At 44.1% G+C, this 20913-nt stretch overlaps 1 protein-coding gene across 1 annotated transcript; it reads right to left on the bottom strand.

The window, feature by feature from the left end:
* Positions 1-2865: 2865 nt before the first annotated feature.
* Positions 2866-3876, bottom strand: LOC146556312 (olfactory receptor 13C2-like). Its single transcript, XM_085250519.1, has one exon. The coding sequence runs from the start codon at positions 3874-3876 to the stop codon at positions 2866-2868; it is 1011 nt and encodes a 336-aa protein (XP_085106645.1).
* Between the last annotated feature and the right edge of the window lie 17037 nt (positions 3877-20913).

Genomic DNA, 20913 nt, shown 5'->3' with positions numbered 1-20913 from the left:
CCTGCCCAAATGAGAAACAGCTCCAGTTATATAGCAAATGAATAAACCATTATATACACCAAAGGTGAAAACTAAAGAGATAACAGATAACCATCATTCAAGAAGAACCCCATTCCCCCTGCATGATCACAATAGATAGTCCAGTCCACTTTATTGGCTTCTGCATTTAACCCTTTAGAGCCGATCGGAGCGGGCACGCTCTGTTTTGCGTAACTATTTTTAAATCCCGGTAGCACTGCAACCACGTAAGCTAGCGCAAAATTTTTTTTTGCATATGAAACCGGAGGAGTTGTACTTACATCTAATGCCATCAGCTTGTCCTAGGTCACGGTTTCCTTCCACATAAAGCTTTGCAAAAACTGCATAAAAAGCGCTTGCAGGAACAAAAACATAATATTCCAGAAACACGCTTTGCCGATCCGATCAGCTGTTCATAACACTTCCTACGTTGGAATAAATGTCAGCGCGAACTTTTGCATTTCCGCCATTACCTGCCCGAAACCGGAAGTGACGTCATTTTCGCGGAAATGTACTCTTTTTTACCATCAGGGCCTCAGGGCCTATACTGGTCTTTTTAAAAGTTATCTTTGACTTTATGACTTTCTGTGTCGTTTCTGGGATGCTTAGGACTCATATTGCACTGCTGGAAATAGTTTATTTTGATGCATATGCTGCTTTTTTGCCAATTTGCAGTATAATATTTATTTTCGTTTTTCCTGCAGTATATAAAAATTGGTGTATTTCAAAAATAAAACTATGAAGACACTCAAAATAAATTTCCTGTGGTGGGAAACTATTTTGAGCAACTTTTTTGTATTTACAGTTTTGAGGGATAAACCTCTTAAATTTCTCTAACTACAAATATATGTTAAAAAAGCAAAAACGATTTTCAATTTTTTTGTAGTTTATTGCACTTTTTTGCAATTTATGTAATTACTATACACTTAATGAATACATATTATTAAAATCTGGGCTATAATGGTTGTATTGATGTATAGCAACTTGAAATGCTCCCAAAAATGGCTCCATAGCATGTAAAAATATAATATAAGCTCTGGCGGACTTGGTTCTATGGTAGGTCTTAAAGGGTTAAACCAGCTCCACCCTCAGCCTCCTCTTTCAGCCAAACCAGGAAGGACTGGAGCGGAGGTCAGGTAACTCAGAAAGAGCAGAAATATAATCAATATAACATACCTATATAAAATAACAAACAATGCAAAGCAAAGTCTATGCCACCATTTGGGCTATAGCTTAGTGCTGTCATGCATTACAGGTAAACTCAAAATATCAAATTAGTTAACTTATGATCACAGAAACTTTAGAGCATAACGTAAACATAAGACAAAAGACCAAATGAATATTACCTAAGTATCTCAGTTGTGTGGTTGCATGCATCCATCACACACTCCCCCCCTTTAGCAGTGAGCTGGAACAGCGAGAGAGATAGTCCGCTGTGCAGTTGTTCTTGCCTGCGATATGCTGAATGGTAAAACGGAATGGCTGCATCGCAAGGTACCATCTGGTGATTCGTCCATTCGTATCCTTCATTTTCTCCAACCACTGGAGCGCCTTGTGGTCAGTTTCCAGTGTAAATTCCCGGCCTAGGAGGTAATACTTGAGGGAATCAAGTGCCCACTTGATTGCTAAAGCCTCTTTTTCCACCGTTGAGTATCTCATCTCTCTTGGGAACATCTTACGGCTAATGAAAGCCACTGGGTGTCACTCATTGGGCGGTCCCTGTAGAAGAACAGCCCCCAGACCCCTGTCAGAAGCATCAGTTTGAAGAATAAAAGGTTTCTCAAAATCTGGGGTATACAAGACTGGAGTCTTACTGAGGGATGCATCCATCACACATATATTACATGCTGTTGAAATCTCCCAATTCTTTGAATCTTTGGGCTGAAGGAAGGACAATACTCGGTGTATTTATGCTCAATCAACAATCATTTATTTCCATACAATTCAACACTTAAGAGCATAAGGACCATCATGATGGGGAGACCTGCCTGCAGAGGGTCACAGCAAGTCTCAAAATGGTGACGGGTTACACAGCCTTTTATAGCTCCTAGCGGCCCCCATCTAGTCGTAAAAGCCAAAACATCACATTCTTTCTCTGTTACAGCGCCTAAGTTATGACCTCGGCAGTTGTTTCTCTGCTTTCTGTAAGGTGGGGGTGTGGAATGTGGTCTGTCTATCTCCCCTGTCTTAGACACAGAGTCTCCTGCTTACAACCTTCTCTTCATGATTCAACAATTAAGCATGTAATACATTCACAGCAGATCAAGGATACAGAGTGATGCACACTTATCTAATAAACTAATAAGTGAATATGTTCTTTTAACTCAAAAGTATAATGAGAACTAAACTACATACAGATCACACACTCTATATTAAAGGGTATAATATGATCTACAGCAGTATCATACTTCAACTACTTTGATTACATATATAAGGTAACATATGATAACAGAATAATATCACAATGCATAGGTTATTACAGCTTAGTATGAGTAAGGAAATATGATGTCCATATACAGGAAAAAGGGTTATATAAAACATCTTGTTTGAACAGTACATGGTATACACTTAAAAACACACAATAAGAGAACTTTATCTGAATGTAATATAGATATAAGAAACTACTTATATACTGTTTAAGATTTAGATGATTTTTAATTATGGTAATAATAAAATAGTAATATTACTATTACAATATAATACAATAACTAATCTATAAAATTTGCATTAGTCAGTAACCAAAGTCAAATAAGATTATAATACACATTTTTAGTATGGCTACGATAACTTGAAAATTAGCTAATTATAATTTTTAACATGTAAATTATCTGCTGTACAAGGAAATGTCTAGACTGTAGAGAAGTCAGGCCTTTGAACTTGAATCACAAAGGAAATGACCGCACTTCCAACATCCGTTTTGACACATAAGACGCAATGACAAAACAACCTCCTGAGGTGTTGAAAGATTTCTTTCATTTTCAGTCCATATACAATTGGATTAAAGAGAGGATGATACAAAACCACTTGTAAAGTCATTATGAAACGTGTATTTTGAGATAAATCAATTTCCAGTCGAGCTATAATTATATCATACGAACATAAACATGTGAAGCTGATCAAAACGAGCAGGTGAGGTAAACAGGTCTGTGCAGCTTTTTTCCTGACCTCTCTGCAGCTTCGATAGCATATTATAAATATTTTTGTGTATGTAAACATTATGAAAAGCAAAGGAAGAAATACAGTGTTAAACAGAATAAACACACCATACATTAAGTAGTATGTTTTGGGGGTTGCACAATAAAGCTTGGAAATTGCATTATTACAAAAAATTCCATTCAAAGTGAAATTGCAGATTTGTGAGTTGTTGCTGAATACAGCAGATGGCACAAGCTGACAAGCAGGCAGAAGCCAAGCTAAAACTAACAAAACTGTGACAGTTGTTTTTCTCATAATAGTATGATATTGCAAAGGTTTAGATATGGACACATACCTGTCATATGCCATGGATGCCAAGAGAAAGAACTCTGAACCAGTTAAAGAGTAATAAATAATTCCCTGAAACCTGCATAGTGAGTGAGTTGTAATCTGCCTCTCAGATAAAAAGTCCATTAATAGTTTGGGGTAGATATTTGTACTGAACACAACAGAGTTGAGCAACAAAGCTGCAATGAAAACATACATAGGCTCATGGAGGCTTTTCTTAATCCAGATGAGGCAAACTATGGTTGAATTACTGCAGAGTATTAGAATATAAGCAGTAAACATAATAGCAAAATACAGAAATTTGTATTTTTCCAATTCAACGTGCCCACCAAAAGTTATATATGTCACATTAAATTCATCATGCATTTGCTCCATGAAACTAAATGTCAAATAAAGCAAACTAAATAAAAAAGTCAAAATATCACCTCCCCACCCAAAAACAGAGCCAGTGAAAACCTTTTACGACTTCAACAATTGAGATTGTTATATTTTACATTTGACTAACTTCAATCATTCAGTGATAGAATTAAAAATGCAACCGTCAGACTGTACAACAGGGAGAACAAATGAGATGAAATCAGCATTTCATACAAATGTAAGATACCAGACTATGAGAACCACTGTTGTTTCAGGACTGAGAAAGTGAATTATTACAGTAAGTGGAACGACCTTATGATTTCTTTTTTTTCTCTGTGGATCTCATTACATCAACTGAGCTACTAGCTCATGTGACCATTTCCATGCAACCCTAGAGGCCATAACCTGAAGGCCTTGTTAGTTCAAATGTTCTCTTAACATTTTACTTTCTTAGTTGGCCTAGCATTTGGATCTATTAGAGCTTCAACTCTTGTAGGTTTTCCACAAGTGTTTATGGGAATTATTTGCCCTTCATGCAGAAGCCCATTGTTGAGGTCAGACACTAATGTTGGACAAGAAGGCCTTGCAGAAATGGCAAATTTGGATAGCATAAAATTGTCCAAATGTCTTAGTATTCTGAAAAAGTAAGAGTTCCTTTCAATTAAACTATGTGTTTGCTGAAACCCTGCAAAGTATTACAGAATTCTTTTCTTCATAACGGAGTCGCAATACTTTTAGTAATATTATTTTAATAAATACATCTTTCTATATCTAACAGGTTAGATTGCACACAATATGTGGATTTATATGGTGGACATATTTGGAATAAATCAGCAATTCTTTGGATAAATTCCATGACCTCCTGAATTTATGAACATTATGCTATGTTTCTGTTCTGTGTGCTTTGTAAATTCACATTTTTTTCTTGCAATTGTATTACTATTCTTTCATATACTGTACATAGTAAGATATAATACAAAGCGATATTTATAATTATGTTTATATTCATACTTTTTTCTTTGTCTTTATGTTATTTTTAATAGTTGTGCTTTATTAGGCTGTTTTTATAATATTTTATTTTGGCCTCACACTACCTGCTCTATTTCATATTTCTGGCCCTTTTGTTTTTCTATTTCAGAAGCACTTGTGGTTACACTTCCCTTCAGTGTTTTATTTATCTTTCAGTTATTAACAATACAATTCTTGACCCCTGACTTTTGTTTTTGTTCTTCATGTAATTAAGAGCAGGCACAGTGTTATGGTCCGGGGTCGCTGATCCAGCGTTTTGAATTTATTGTTATTACTTTCTGGTTTCTTCTGATTTTGTATTAGTTCCTAGGGTTTGGTTCTTGTGTTTTATTATTCCTACCTGTGTCTCCCCGCCCTTTGCTCTGTGTTAGGATGCCTGGGTCGTTGACCCAGGGTTTTGAGTTTATTATATTATTTATCATTTCTAGTCTTTGGCTTCTTTGTTAGAGTTCTGTCTTATTGTTTATGTCTCTGTGTTCTCTAGTTGCTCTGTCTCCCCTGTCAGCTGTATCCCCTTGTCAGGTTTGCGTCTCTGTGTTATGTTTCCTGTTTTACTTTGAAAGTCCGTGTCTCATGTAAATGTGTCTGGTTTTGCTTTCTTTGTCTCGTTAGGCCTGATTTTCCCCAGCTGTGTTTCCCTCCTGTTACCCTTTCCCTGATTGCTCCCTCTGTGTATTTAAGCCCTGTGTTTCTCTGTGTCCGTGTTGCGATCTACTCTTATCTACCCTCACGCATGCTGTGGTTTTTGTTTTTCTGCCTGCGTTAATGTTTGTGCTTTGAAAGTTTGTTACTTTGAGTTCAGCGTTAAAGCTGTTTTTTGAGTTCACGTCTGTCTCCCGAGTCTGCACTTTGGGTCCTTTTCCTGCCTGCACACAGCCGTTTCATAACAGAAGATCACGACCAGAACATGGACCCAGCAGATTCCGTGTGGTATCGGCGACCCGCAGTTTCTGCCTTCCTAAAGGAGAACGTGAGTCACAGGGCTAAGCATGCCCGGGAGCTCCAGTCACCCTCCTATGGGTCACGTTTGGCTTGGGGAGGCCCCTGCAGCCTCCAAACTGCCATGGCTACGGCCGAGCCGGCGCCTATGCCTTGGACGATCAGATTGAGCATGTGCTCATTCTCTCCGGTCGCTACACCTCCACCTCCACCCCCGAATTACCAGTCCAACAAGAGGCTGAAGCCGTGGAGGAAGAAGGATTATGCAACGGCAGACACTGGACTTACTCCGCTGCAGTCTTTTGCTCTCTTTATGGGACTGCAGCGTTCTGAGCTTCATAAACTCTGATTCCTCATTGCAGTCCGGTCCGTTGGAGGATTTGCAGCCCAGTTTGTCACCCCCCACTTCCCGGAGGAGGCGGCGCTCACACCGTCACCACTCTTTCTCTGCGGAGCAACTCCCAGTGGTGAGTTATAATGACTGCTTTTGTTCCTCTGAGCTGGAAAAAGACAATCATATGCTAAAACTGAGACTGTTAAGACTGTTAGACGTGGTGGTGGTAGGAAGCTAAAAAACATTTTAGAGGAGTTTGTGTTTCCTGACCTCCTGACCTGCTCCGTCACCGCCACTGGCTCCGCGGTCAGCCTCCAGAACTGTTCTTTGGACTTTTGCGTTATCGACCTCCAGGCCGGCCCCCTGAACTTTTTTGCGAGTGTTTTCCTGGACGCCTGCGCCTTTTGTGGGCCTTTTTTTTTTTGTTTGGTTATTTTCTGGGCTCCAGTGTTTTCTGTTTTTTGGAAAACAGTTGGAAAACATCGCGGAACGGATCACTGCAGTTGTGAGGTCTCAGAATCAAAAGAACGATAACACCATGGAACAGAAGTTTGATACCATCATGGGGAGGCTCGCGACTCTCCAACGGGAGATCAGGAGGCCAGTGTCGGAGTGTTAAAGAGCAGCCTGAAAAATTCTCCTGGGCTGCTCGCATGGAAATTAACAAAACCAACATAAACATTGCGGATCCCCATCACGGCGCCAGCTGCAGGCCCAAGGCTGGAGCCGAACAATCACTCCCTGATAATGACTGTGTTACGGCTATTCTTCCCATCCCATGCAAGTGTGGCGAGACGAGGATGGGATATAAAGTAAATACTCTTTGCAGTTTTAAAAAGACAACGCCACCCTGGGAATTTCACCCAGAGAATACTGAAAGTAACACTAAATCACCAGAAAGGCACTTAGGTTCGCTATACTCAGTCCAGAGACGAGGTTCAATGATCAACAAATTCACAATTTATTAATAATTATTTAAAACACCATATAAAAGCACAATCATAAATATTCAAGTACAAATATGCTTAAAAAGGTATTCAGAGCTGAGGCTTACCAGTGGAGGGGCAGGGATGCCACACACAAACTAAAGAAAGAAAACACACCCAAAACACAAGTGCAACAGACTATCACACACACACTCACACTAATAAACTAAACAAGGCAGGTGTGTACACTCAAGGGATCCCACCACCAAGGCACCCTAGTCTCCTCCACGTCAGCACTCCGCATCTGAATAAAAAGAAACAAAGAAAATTTTAATATATTACAACAAACTAATGTGTAGCACCGGGGGATAACCCAACTGCAGGACCACACTGGTGATCTACAGCTAGAAAAAGGGCCTCCCACCAGTGGTGTAACAAAAATCCAAACTACAAATCAAAAGCAATAAAACAACATACAATCTGGATAAAACTCTAAAATCTGGAGCAAACGGAATCACCGTACTGCTCCAACTTGCCGTCCACACGACGATAAGTTAACAGTCAATCAATATGCACGCCAGCTGACTCCGATAACCGGCATGCATATGGCCGTTGTCCACGCCGACGTCCACTGTAAAAGCTGACAGCAGCAGGGAAAGAATTCTCACAACGGGAACAGACGGTAAAAGCACAGCAAGGCAAAACAGCAGCACTTCAGTTCACGTAGCTTGGCGCAAAAGGCCCACACTTCCTGCGAAACATAATAAATAATTACTATAAAAGAACAATAGAAGGCAGAGAGCGTAACAAAAGTTGATTACGTACCAAGTAAGCCGGGTCATAGAATGTAAGCAGAATAGCTCAGAGGAGGCTTCTATAGCTACGACCAGCCGCGATGGAGACTTTAGAGGAGTAACCCACAAACGATCTCTACCACACCGAGGAAGTCAGGTGACCAAAAAGGAGATCACAGGCAAGCAATGCAGAGACACTCAAATGGCCACTATTTATACCAGCGCCCCCTAATGGGCCAGGCTGAAAGTGGGTTGGACCGAGGGATAACATTCATCCTGCCACATTCTACCCCTCCTTCTTGCATCGTCGCCCCGACGATGAATTACAAAGCCACCCAGATTAGTCCCAAGGCCTAAAAAATGCAGAGACAGCATGTACCCTAGGCTCAGAAATAGAGTTAGCAGCCCCTTGTGCCACCTCCCCTGTTGGTCTTGGGAGATGATGGATGTTTGAATGCTGGCCAGCTGTGGACCGGGTTGTTTTTCGCACCACCACATTTCTTGTATCAGAACTCGTAGAGGGAGCAGGAAGAGAGCTAGATGGAACTGGTGCTACACTCGGAGTAACTGTACAAGTGGCTGGAACATCGGAAGTTCGGTCTTCTGGTGGAAGCAACAACTCAGGGCTACTTGGAATCACTGCCACTGGGCTGTAAGATGGTGAAACATTTACTTGAGGAGCTCCAATGCTCAGGAATAACAGGTCACTGTCACGTGATGAGTCATGTCCTGGTTCTGGGGAGGATATTTCTGGGCCATGTGAGCTACTGCTTGAAGCAGGCCCTTCTGATGGTGTAGCTGCCGTTACCACAGCCTTCAACAAGGTACGATGAACATGCTTCGCACTGCTGGGATCATCTGCAGGGGCAATGGTATATACTGCCCCACCTCCTTTAGGTGCCTTCAGGATTCTATATACCACGGGTTTCCATCGATCTTGGATTTTACATCTCCCTCTTCCACTCAGATCGCGCAGGAACACCAACTGGCCATTGTTCAATGGTGCCTCTTTCACCTTTTTATCATGGTGCCTCTTTCTGCGGTCGGCAGCCAATTGCAATCGTTCCTTGGCTCCTTCATGTACAACCTGTAGCCGGGCTTGATGCTCCTGAATCCACTCGTGCACATCTCCACTGATGGGGTCCGGTACTCTGCCCAACAGAAAGTCCACTGGCAACCTGGGTTCTTGCCCAAACATCAATAAGAATGGGGTTTCCCCAGTAGCCTGATGGGGAGTGGTATTATAACAGTAGAGTAACTGGGGCAAACATACATTCCAGTCTCTTTTTCTGGATACTGGCAGGGTCCGCAACAAATTGTGCAAAGTCCTATTAAAACGTTCACACTGACCATTTCCAGCCGGATGATAAGGAGTAGTGTGGGACTTCTCGATACCATAAAACCTGCAGAGCTGCTGGATCAGGGAGCTTTCAAAGTTACGACCCTGATCGGAATGGATACGCGCTGGTACACCAAACTTCGAAAACCACTCAGTCACGAGAACCTGGGCCACTGTAGCAGCACATTGGTCACGAGTGGGGACAGCCAATGTATACTTGCTGAAAACATCAGTCATCACCAAAACGTTCTCCAGCCCATTCCGGGAAGGTTCGAGCAAGGTGTAATCAATGGCCAAGATTTCATTTGGTCGAGAAGCCAACAAATGTCCCATGAAACTTTGAGCTGCTGGTTGGGTGTCTTTTGCAACTTGGCAACGTTCGCATCTCTGACACCAACGAGCTACCTCAGCAGACATACCTGGCCAATAGCACCGTGAGCGGAGAAGCGCTAGGGTCCTTTCCACCCCTTGATGGCCATGGTCCTGATGAACATGAGTCAACACCTGCTCAATCAGTGCACTAGGCAGCAAAAGCTGAAGTATCACTTCGGCACCGTCAGGGCGATGAACCTGACGATACAGAACTCCTTCCCTTTCAATCAGACGATCCCATTGTCGTAGCAGCACTAGAGCAGGTGGAGCAAGCTGCTGCCGCTCCTCAAAGCTGGGTCGCTGCTTCCGCCTCCAGAACACCAAGATCTCTTTTATCACTGAGTCGACCTGTTGGAGGGTATGAAGATCAGGAGTAGTGAGATGGGGCAAAACTGTAATGGCAGCTTGTGATACCTCAGCTGGTCCCAGCCGCAAGGCTTGTTGAAGAGGTCCAGGCAAGGCTGTACCAGGAACCATGGCTTTAATCTCCTGAGGATCAGGTGGATGCTGGCGAGATAAAGCGTCTGCATTCTTATTACTCCTTCCTGACCTATACTTTAAGTCAAAGTCAAACGAAGCGAGCTGAGCTGCCCAGCGCTGTTCAGTAGCCCCAAGTTTAGCAGAAGACAAGTGACTAAGAGGATTGTTGTCGGTGTAAACAATACACTTATGGCCCAACAAGTACTCTCTAAATTTCTCAGTCATGGCCCACTTAAGTGCCAAAAACTCCAGCTTCATTGAGCTATAATTTAGCATATTGCGCTCAGGGGGCCTCAAACCCCGACTGGCATAGGCTATTGGCCTCACTTTACCTCACTGCTCCTGGGAAAGCACTGCCCCTAGGCCGGCATGGCTGGCATCCACTTCTAAAATAAAAGGCAAAGAGAAATCTGCATAAGCCAGCACTGGTGCTGTCGTCAGCTTAGTCTTTAATGCCTCAAAACTTTGAGCACACTCTGCAGTCCAGTTCTCCGCGACACCATGCTCTGACCTCTTCTTTGATTTTCTGCCTCCCCACTCTGCCACCAGTCTATGCAGAGGTGCCGCCAACTTGGCAAAACCCTCTACAAAACGGCGATAATAGCTGGCAAACCCAAGAAAGGAGCGTAGTTCCGAGACAGTCTTAGGAGGCTGCCAGTTAGCCACCACTTCCACCTTGCTAGGGTCCGTAGAGACACCCTGATCGGAGATGACATGGCCTAGGTAGCGAACCTCCCGCTGGAAAAAGGCACATTTGGCAAGCTTGGCTTTTAAACCTTCCTGCTGAAGCCGACCTAGCACCACATCCAGCCGCTCAAGATGTTGCGATACTGTTGATGAAAAGATTACAATGTCATCAAGATAGAGAAGCAGAGACTGGCACTGTTGATCACCGAAAAGGCGTTGCATTAGTCTCTGGAAGGTACTAGGGGCATTACAGAGCCCAAATGGCATTCGGTTCCACTCAAATAGGCCGAAAGGAGTACAGAAGGCAGTCTTGGGCCTATCCTCTTCCGTAACTGGGACCTGATTATAGCCACTTGCTAAATCCATAGTGGAAAACCAACGGGCACCAGTCAGCGCATCTAAGGATTCTTCAATGCGCGGCAGGGGGAATGCATCTTTCCTTGTCTTGTTGTTCAGTTGCCGATAATCAACACACATGCGCAGGCTGCTATCCTTCTTCTTAACGAGCACAATGGGAGAAGCATAGGGGCTGCTACTCTCTCTAATCACCTTGGCCCCTAACAACTGGTTAATATGCTCTTTCACAACCTCGTACTCTGAAGGGGGGATGCGCCTGTAACGCTGCCGCACGGGGATATCGTCTAAGAGTGGAATGTCATGGGAGATCAAATTAGTGCAACCCAAATCAGTATCATGAGCAGAAAAGACAGAGCTGTATTTCTTAAGGAGAGACCTCACCTGTCCCTGTTCCTCTGCTGACAGTTTAGACAAATCAATCCCTTCCATCTGATCCTGCACAGTAGGAGTGGCAGTGTGAGATGCCATTGTGGCTACGTTAGGGGGTATTTCTGTCACACCAGCGGGCAAACTGACCACATGAACATCTTCCAGGGTCCCTATAACGGTCCTAGGGTAAAACAAGACCGCCGTAGTCCCTACATTAACAACTGGTATGTATGCAGTACCTCTAACCACTCGAACCAATGCAGGGGACGCTAAAAGTCCAGCAGGCAAGTTAACATCAGTAGGTTCAAATAACACAGTGGCACCTGAATATTGCTCAGAACAGGTGGCGGCCACTACTTTCATTACACCACCCGGAATGCAACATGCTCGCTTACCCCTCACTCTCACATGGCCAGACAAATCCAGTGGGGCTCTTATACTAACGTCATGGCACTTTTGCAGCGCCTGCACAAGGGGTTTAGGGGTCTCTGTGACAAAGCCCAAACTAAACAATGCTTCACCGTGTTGCCCAAAAAGCTCGTGGTAACACTTCCGAATGACGTTCATCCCCAATACACCCGGAACCATGGAAGGTCCTGCACCTGGAGGATCTTTAACGACCAACACGCCACACTGTGGAAGAAACTTGTCACAGAGCTCTACACTTAGCTCGATATAGCCAAGGTAAGGAATGGACAACCCATTAGCCGCTTTAAGCTGCAACCAATGACAAGCTTGGAGACGCTCTTGACCCCAGGACTCAAAATGCTGGCGGAAAAAACTTTCAGTAATGGTAGAGACCATGGACCCTGTATCAACCAAACAAGGTACTTTTATACCGCCCATGTCCACATCTATATGAGGACAGGATGAAATTAATTTCGAGACTGCCTCTGGACCATTAGAAACAACCCTTGAGCCAATAGACACCCCACCCGAACTGTGGCTCGGCAATACGGAGGGTGCTAGTTTTCCGAAGCCGTATTTAAAGGAGAGTGCCTGCGATTATGCAGAGGAGCCTGCGAAGGAGGCCGGGAACGAGGAACGCGTTCCCCATCACACTCCCGAGCAAAATGTCCAGGTTGCTGACAACGACGGCATATAATGGAGTCGCCCCATCCTGAGCGAGGCATTCGATGGGGGCCCTGCAATCGAGCAATGCTCTGAGTGAGCTGATTAAGTTGCTCCTGCTGGCGCTTTAACAATTCCTTCATCTCGCTCATCTCAGACAAATGGGTAGACTGAGCTATTCCTGAGGGACCGCTATGGACCCCATACTGAATGCCATAAACAGAAGGGACAGAACTGCTTCTATGCCTAACGCCACTAGGCAACCCTTCACGTTCCCACCTAATAGCTTCCCCTCTAATCTCCAGCAATGTCAGTGTTGGCTGCCTCCTTACTAGCTGCTTTAACTCCCGCCGCAAGGTACTATCTAAGACCTGTTCAACAAACTGATCTCTTAATAAAACGTCAGCATTGGGCATGCCATTGGGGGCACTCGATTTAACTTTTTCCATAAGACCCAAGAGAGCGAGGGAAAACTCTTGCAGTGTCTCACTTTCCTGCTGTTTTCTAGAGAAGAAAGCTTCCTGCAATGCTACATAGGATTCTGAACAGCCATAAAGTTCTTGCAATATAGTAATTATCTTAGCAGGATCAGTCCTCTCTGCACTAGAGCGATATTTAATCTCCTCACGTGCTTCTCCTTCTAGGTGGTCAAACAGGAAAAATGCTTTATCAGCCAAAGACAAATGACGTGCTCTAGCACAACCTTCTATTTCCTCCAACCATTCATTCAACCCTATACCTGATTTTCCTCTAAACATAGGGCACTTTCTGTCACGGGGCACAAAAACTAGTCTCTCTGCTACAGAGACACCAGCTGTTGGGGGGTTAACAGATGATGCAGTTGAAGTAGAAGGTGTAGCACTAGTACCTGACCCAACAGCCCTCTCCTGACGCAGCCTCTCATTGTCTGCTTTCAGCTGCGCGATCAAGTCCCTGAGTTCCTGTAACTCTTCCTCCATCTCTGTAACACAGCTGTGAAATCCCACACCAAAGTAGCTGCTGCTTTGCCTTTATTCTGTACAAAATAATATAAAAAACAATTTACGTTACACCAAACAAAAAAGAACACACGTCTCTGTTTTAAAGAGTATATCCTGTCGACAACGCCAAGTTTGTGGCGAGACGAGGATGGGATATAAAGTAAATACTCTTTGCAGTTTTAAAAAGACAACGCCACCCTGGGAATTTCACCCAGAGAATACTGAAAGTAACACTAAATCACCAGAAAGGCACTTAGGTTCGCTATACTCAGTCCAGAGACGAGGTTCAATGATCAACAAATTCACAATTTATTAATAATTATTTAAAACACCATATAAAAGCACAATCATAAATATTCAAGTACAAATATGCTTAAAAAGGTATTCAGAGCTGAGGCTTACCAGTGGAGGGGCAGGGATGCCACACACAAACTAAAGAAAGAAAACACACCCAAAACACAAGTGCAACAGACTATCACACACACACTCACACTAATAAACTAAACAAGGCAGGTGTGTACACTCAAGGGATCCCACCACCAAGGCACCCTAGTCTCCTCCACGTCAGCACTCCGCATCTGAGTAAAAAGAAACAAAGAAAATTTTAATATATTACAACAAACTAATGTGTAGCACCGGGGGATAACCCAACTGCAGGACCACACTGGTGATCTACAGCTAGAAAAAGGGCCTCCCACCAGTGGTGTAACAAAAATCCAAACTACAAATCAAAAGCAATAAAACAACATACAATCTGGATAAAACTCTAAAATCTGGAGCAAACGGAATCACCGTACTGCTCCAACTTGCCGTCCACACGACGATAAGTTAACAGTCAATCAATATGCACGCCAGCTGACTCCGATAACCGGCATGCATATGGCCGTTGTCCACGCCGACGTCCACTGTAAAAGCTGACAGCAGCAGGGAAAGAATTCTCACAACGGGAACAGACGGTAAAAGCACAGCAAGGCAAAACAGCAGCACTTCAGTTCACGTAGCTTGGCGCAAAAGGCCCACACTTCCTGCGAAACATAATAAATAATTACTATAAAAGAACAATAGAAGGCAGAGAGCGTAACAAAAGTTGATTACGTACCAAGTAAGCCGGGTCATAGAATGTAAGCAGAATAGCTCAGAGGAGGCTTCTATAGCTACGACCAGCCGCGATGGAGACTTTAGAGGAGTAACCCACAAACGATCTCTACCACACCGAGGAAGTCAGGTGACCAAAAAGGAGATCACAGGCAAGCAATGCAGAGACACTCAAATGGCCACTATTTATACCAGCGCCCCCTAATGGGCCAGGCTGAAAGTGGGTTGGACCGAGGGATAACATTCATCCTGCCACACAAGGACACCTGGATTGGCTGGAGGACTGTTTACTTAGCCTGATAGGCCGAAGGACACGGTCTCAGCTAAACTATGGACACGCACACACACACACACTTACACTGATAAGCACTCACTCATCCCCCCTCCCTTTCCAACGCCTTCGATGCTTGTGCCCGACCGGGGATGATAGCAGTCAACTGGACCAGCACAGATGCTGCAGGACCGGATGCGCTGTCTACACCGGCTCTCTCTTACCCTTTACCCGCCCCTGTTGCTTGTCTTGTGTTTCTATGGTGTATTGATAGTCATGTGCTTTTGTGCTGAGGTATTTTTTCTGTTATCAAACTGTTCTCCCACTAGGAGCTCAGTCTGAGTGTTTTTTTTTTTCTCCTCCTCTTACCTCATGTAGTGTATTTTCGTTGTTTTTTCCTATCAGCCTACCTTTCTGACATGTCTGCCCAATGTGATGTTTGTGTAAAGTTGGTCAGAAGGTTCCTTTGTAAGTGCGCATGCGCCATTAGCGTGCTGCCTGCTGTAACCCTAATTTCCCTCGGGATGAATAAAGTATTCTGATTCTGATTTTGATCTCTAGGTTGTGTTTGGTCTGCACTTTGAGTTCACGTCTGTCTCCCGAGTCTGCACTTTGGGTCCTTTTCCTGCCTGCAAACAGCCGTTTCATAATACTTTGTTTGTGTCCCTGAGTTTGTGTTGTAAAATAGTCTGTGAGTTTCCTGTTTTACTTTGAAGGTTTGTGTCTCGTTGTGTCTAACTAGGTTCAGCTGTGTTCCCCTCTGGTGTGTCATTCCCTCGTTACCTTGCGTGTATTTGTCGTGTGTGTCTTCCTGTGTTCCTTGATGGTTTGTGTGATATCATAAGACTAAGGAACCACGGAGACCATGTTTAGCTCACGGTTACTTCTTTATTAATAAGAGAACCGGGACATGCGCCCCACAGACTGAAAGCTCTCCAACAACTGTTGCCCCCTGGTGGACAAATCCCTGCCACAACATAACATTCCTCCCCCCTTAAACTGGAACTACTCTGTAGTTTTAATCACTACAGAAAATACCCATAAACAAAAACTTCACCTTTATAAAAATGCAACAACCCCGTCCCCAGCCTTTATTGAAATTTCACTCCGTAATAATGAACCTTTAGTCCAACAGTCTTAGGTCAACCTATAACAGTTCACTGTAATCACGGCACAAAGTCTCTCAGGTGCTCCGGCGGTCTCTTGGTTCTTTGCGATCGCCGTAACCCAGTGGCAGGTGATTCCAGTGAATCACTACTCTCCATATGTGGCTTCACCACTGGTGTAACTTGCACCTCCATGTGTCTCTCATCTTCGTCTCCTGTCTCAGCGCTGATGTTTGGGGCTGCTTTTGGGGGCTCGCCTGGGTGGCCTTCAGGCATTCCTGCTGCCAGGCACAGCTCCAGGCGGGCAAACAGCTGATTGACGTGACGCCTCACCACTGTCCCATTGCCCAGCATCACCAAGAAGGAAACAGGCCCCGTCATCTCCTGTATAAGTCCTGGTATCCATTTGGGTCCTCTGCCATAGTTTTTGGTATATACTGTGTCTCCAATAACAAACATGCGCACCTTGGCATGTCTATCATGATACAGTCTTTGGCTATCTTGTTTTGCTGTCACTTTCTGTTTCAAGTCAGGGTGTATGAGATCAAGAGTACACCTCAACTTCCGGCCCATCATCAACTCAGCGGGAGACTTCCCTGTTGTGGACTGTGATGTGATTCTGTAACTAAACAGAGCCCTGTTTAACTTGGTTGTCAGTGTGTCTCCAGTACTCTTTTTCATGAGTTCTTTGAACGTTCGCACTGCTCTTTCTGCTAACCCATTGGATGCTGGGTGATATGGAGCGGAGGTGACGTGAGTGATTCCGTTCTTTGCCATGAACTCTTTAGTTTGTGCACTTACAAAACACTGGGCATTATCTGAGACCACCATCTCAGGAAGGCCGTGCGTGCTGAAACAGTTTCTCAGGCAGTCTATGGTTGCAGCTGCTGTAGCGGATGGAACTGGATACACATTTAACCATTTGGAGTGGGTGTCCACTATTACTAAGAACATTTTACCCAAAAACGGGCCTGCATAATCGATATGTATCCTTCTCCAGGGCTTTTCTGGCCACTCCCAGGGGTGTAGTGGTGCCTCTTCCGGCCTGTGTCTATGTTCTTGACATGTACTGCAGGACCTCACCTTGTCTTCAATGTCATTCTCCATATGCGGCCACCACATGTAGCTTCTGGCCAGGCCCTTCATGCGGCTCATTCCTGGGTGTGACTGATGTAGCTGTTCCAAAAGGGGGCGTCGACCTCGTTCTGGTATCACCACCCTCGCCCCCCACAGCACACACCCATCCTGCACACTCAGCTCCTGTTGTCTCTGTTTGTAGGGCAGAAAATTAGGATGCTGCGTAGTGGGCCATCCTCTCAAAGCATACTCACGCACTCTGGAGAGTATGGGATCTTTGGTTGTCCATCTTTGCAGCTGCTCAGATGTCATCACGCCCTCATGGTCCTGATCTACCATCAACACTTGGTCCTCAGCTGCCACCTCTTTAGGGAGGTTCTCTGGAAGAGGGAGACGACTCAGACCATCAGCATTACTGTTATTTTTGCCTTCTCTGTATTTAATGACATACTCATAGGCTCTTAATAACACCGCCCATCGCATGATCCTCTGTGACGCCATCTGAGGGACAGCCTTCAGCTCATGGATCAAACTTATCAATGGCTTATGATCTGTGATAATCATGAACTTCCTGCCGTACACGTACTTATGAAAATACTGTACACCAAATATTACAGCCAATCCTTCTTTATCCAGCTGTGAGTAGTTCTTTTCTGCTGCATTCAGGGTACGCGATGCAAACCCAATGGGTTTTTCCTGACCATCTGGCATGCAGTGAGCTAGTACTGCTACCACTCCATAGGGGGACGCATCGCAAGAAAGAATTAAATCCTTTTGCTCATCATAGTGTACCAATACACTGCTTGACTGCAACAGTTCCTTTGATTTGCAGAAAACCTTCTCCTGTGCTGGTCCCCAACACCATGGTTCCCCCTTTCTCAGAAGCTTGTGCAGTGGGGCCAACAGTGTGGACAAATTTGGCAAGAACTTATTATAGAAGTTCAACAACCCCAAATAAGCTTTGAGCTCTGTCACTGATTTTGGGGGTGGCGCCTCCTGCACTGCTTTCACTTTTGCTGGCACTGGATGTAAACCGGTCTTATCCACCCGATGTCCTAAAAATGTCACTTCCTTCTCCATGAATTGACATTTGCTCCTTTTTAAGCGCAGGCCCGCCTCCTCCAAGCGCTGCAGCACTCCATCCAGTGTTTGAAGATGTTCTTTGTCATTCTTTCCCATCAGGATGATGCCATCCAGATACACTGCGACATTGGTCAGACCTTGCAACACACTCTCCATGGTGCGCTGAAAAATGGCAGGACTTGAACTCACACCAAATGGCAACCTGGTGTATGTAAACAAACCCCTGTGTGTGTTCACTGTGACATACTTTCTAGATTCCTTATCAAGTACAACCTGTTGATATGCGTGACTCATATCTAACTTGGTGTATTTTTCTCCTCCCGCCAGCCCCGCTATGGGGTATTGTTCTACAGGCGACACCTTGTTAACAGTCAGTTTGTAGTCACCACAAATTCTGGCGCTGGAGTCTGGGTAAAATGGGTGCGGCCCTCTCTGAGAATTTCACTGGTGGGATGATCTTCTCCTCCAACAGTCTCTCCAGTTCCTGCTCCACTTTCTTTTTCATAGCAAACGGAACTGATCGGGGCTTATAGAAGCACGGTTTGGCATCACTGGCTACATGTATCTTTGCTGCAAACCCCTTCAGCGTTCCCAACTCATCCTTAAACACTGTTTCATGTCTGGCCAGTATCCGCTGTAAGGCATCATCTCTGCCTTCTATCTTATGTACAGGTTGCCAGTCTAATTGGAAGGCCTTAATCCATCCCCGACCCATCAAACTAGTTCCAGCCCCTTCAACCACCACCACATCCAGTTTTTTTTTTTACATTCTCTGAATTCCACCTGCACTTGGGCTGCTCCCCACACGGGTACCTTGTGGCCTCCATACGTTCTCAGTTTGATTCCACACTTGCTTACTTTGGGCGCATTACTGCCTTCAAAAAGTTTTTTAAATGACTCCTTCGACATGATAGTGTAACCACAGCCTGTGTCTACTTCAAATGTCACATTCTGTCCATTTACTTTTAGCTTCTGTCTGATGGGTTCTTCCCTTGGGATGCTAATCTCCTCATGCACATTATACATAGTCACACTTGCCTTTATGTGGTGCATTTCAGCTCCTCCTTCCTCACTCTCCACATTCTCCTCTTCCAAGAAATGGGCTTGTTTACCTTGTCTGCCACGCCCTCCTTTTTGTTGCATTTTCATTCGGCAGACCCTTTTTATGTGTCCCACTTTTCCACAGTTGTGGCATTTTTCTGAAACAAACCTGCAGTCCTTGGCCACATGATTTAGCCCTCCACATCTAGCACTTCCTGACAACCTATTGTGACGTCGAGCCGCCGTCCTCCATCTTGTTCACCGCTCCTAATCCTTTAGTGAATCGCGACTGTTCCGTCATGCTTTTCAAATCCACAATGTCTCTGTTAGCAGCCTCCATTGCTTGAGCAAACTTCAGCGCCTTTTCAAATGTTAGCGAATCCTCTGCTAACAATCTGCGCTGTATTCTGTCATCGCTTATTCCACATACTAAACGATCCCGCAGCATCACCGTCAGGGAGTCTCCAAAGTTACAGTCCTGTGCGAGCTTCCTCAGCTCCGCTACATAATCGCCCACACTTTCCTCCGGCCTTCTATTTCATGTGTTAAACTTCCACCGCTGCACAATTTCACTCGGCTTAGGGTGAAAATGATTGTTCAACAATCCCACCAACTCAGCATAAGAACGATCCCCTGGCTTGACCGGACTGAGTAGGTTCCTAATCAGGGCATAGGTCTGTGCGCCCACGCAACTCAACAGTACCGCTCGCTTCTTCTCCTCCTCCTTAATATCATTCGCCACAACGAAGTAATCCAAAATCTCACAATATTCCTCCCAGGATTGCAGCTCGCTGTCGAACGGTACCACTTGCCAACCTCAGTTCATAAGTCACTTATCACGGTGTAACTTCACAGCAAAACCTGGCTTTTACCCTCTCCAACAACTGTTGCCCCCTGGTGGACAAATTCCTGCCACAACATAACAGTTTGTCTGTGTAACTCTGTGTCTCTCTGCTCTACACTCTCCGTGACGTTTTCCCGTGTTTGTACGATTTCAGGTTTGTTCTCTAGTTTTACAAAATTTAGGTTCTCACTTAGTTTTGTCCTTACTTCTGTTCATTTTCACTCACTGTAAATAAACTCACTCGCTTCACTGTCATTGTCTGCAACTTTGATCCTCCTTCACAACACCACATGACTGCTGCCCCAGCTGTGTCACACAGGCTTAATCTGTGCATTCTGAGTTAAAAGATTAACTAAATATTATCTATAAAATGACATATTAGCAATTAGTTGGAACAAGATAACACATTTATTATGCCAGCCTATTTTCATATTAAAGCTATGTCAGGAAGATTGATCTGTAATTTTAAATAACGTGTGAATAACATTAAATTAGATTTTTGTACAGTTATAACCACATTACTTCAAACATAATTATTTGAATCTCCAGCACTACAAATAAAACAGTGAAACACAGTACTATATTATATGTGTATTATAAATACGTAGAAAATAGAAATGAATACCTCAATACTGCAAATATGAACACAATAACAAATTATTATTTTATGGTAAAAGTAACACAATAATATATTACACTATAACTGTAAGAATAATTTAACACAAGATTTTGAGTAAGATTTTTAGTATTAATGCAATCATTAATGACAACACAAGGCTTAAATCTGTGTTAGTTGTATACACATAATTTCACAATTTCAGATTTTTGAATTACATGAATCAAAACAGTGGTTTTGACACA

This window comes from Mchenga conophoros, linkage group LG16 (assembly GCF_057382185.1).
Source record: "Mchenga conophoros isolate Kocher_MC1m ecotype Shallow Benthic linkage group LG16, M_conophoros_male_GT1.1, whole genome shotgun sequence".
Classification (NCBI taxonomy): Eukaryota; Metazoa; Chordata; class Actinopteri; order Cichliformes; family Cichlidae; genus Mchenga; species Mchenga conophoros.
Note: the sequence above shows the minus strand (reverse complement) of the source record. Positions and strands in the feature narration are given on the sequence as shown.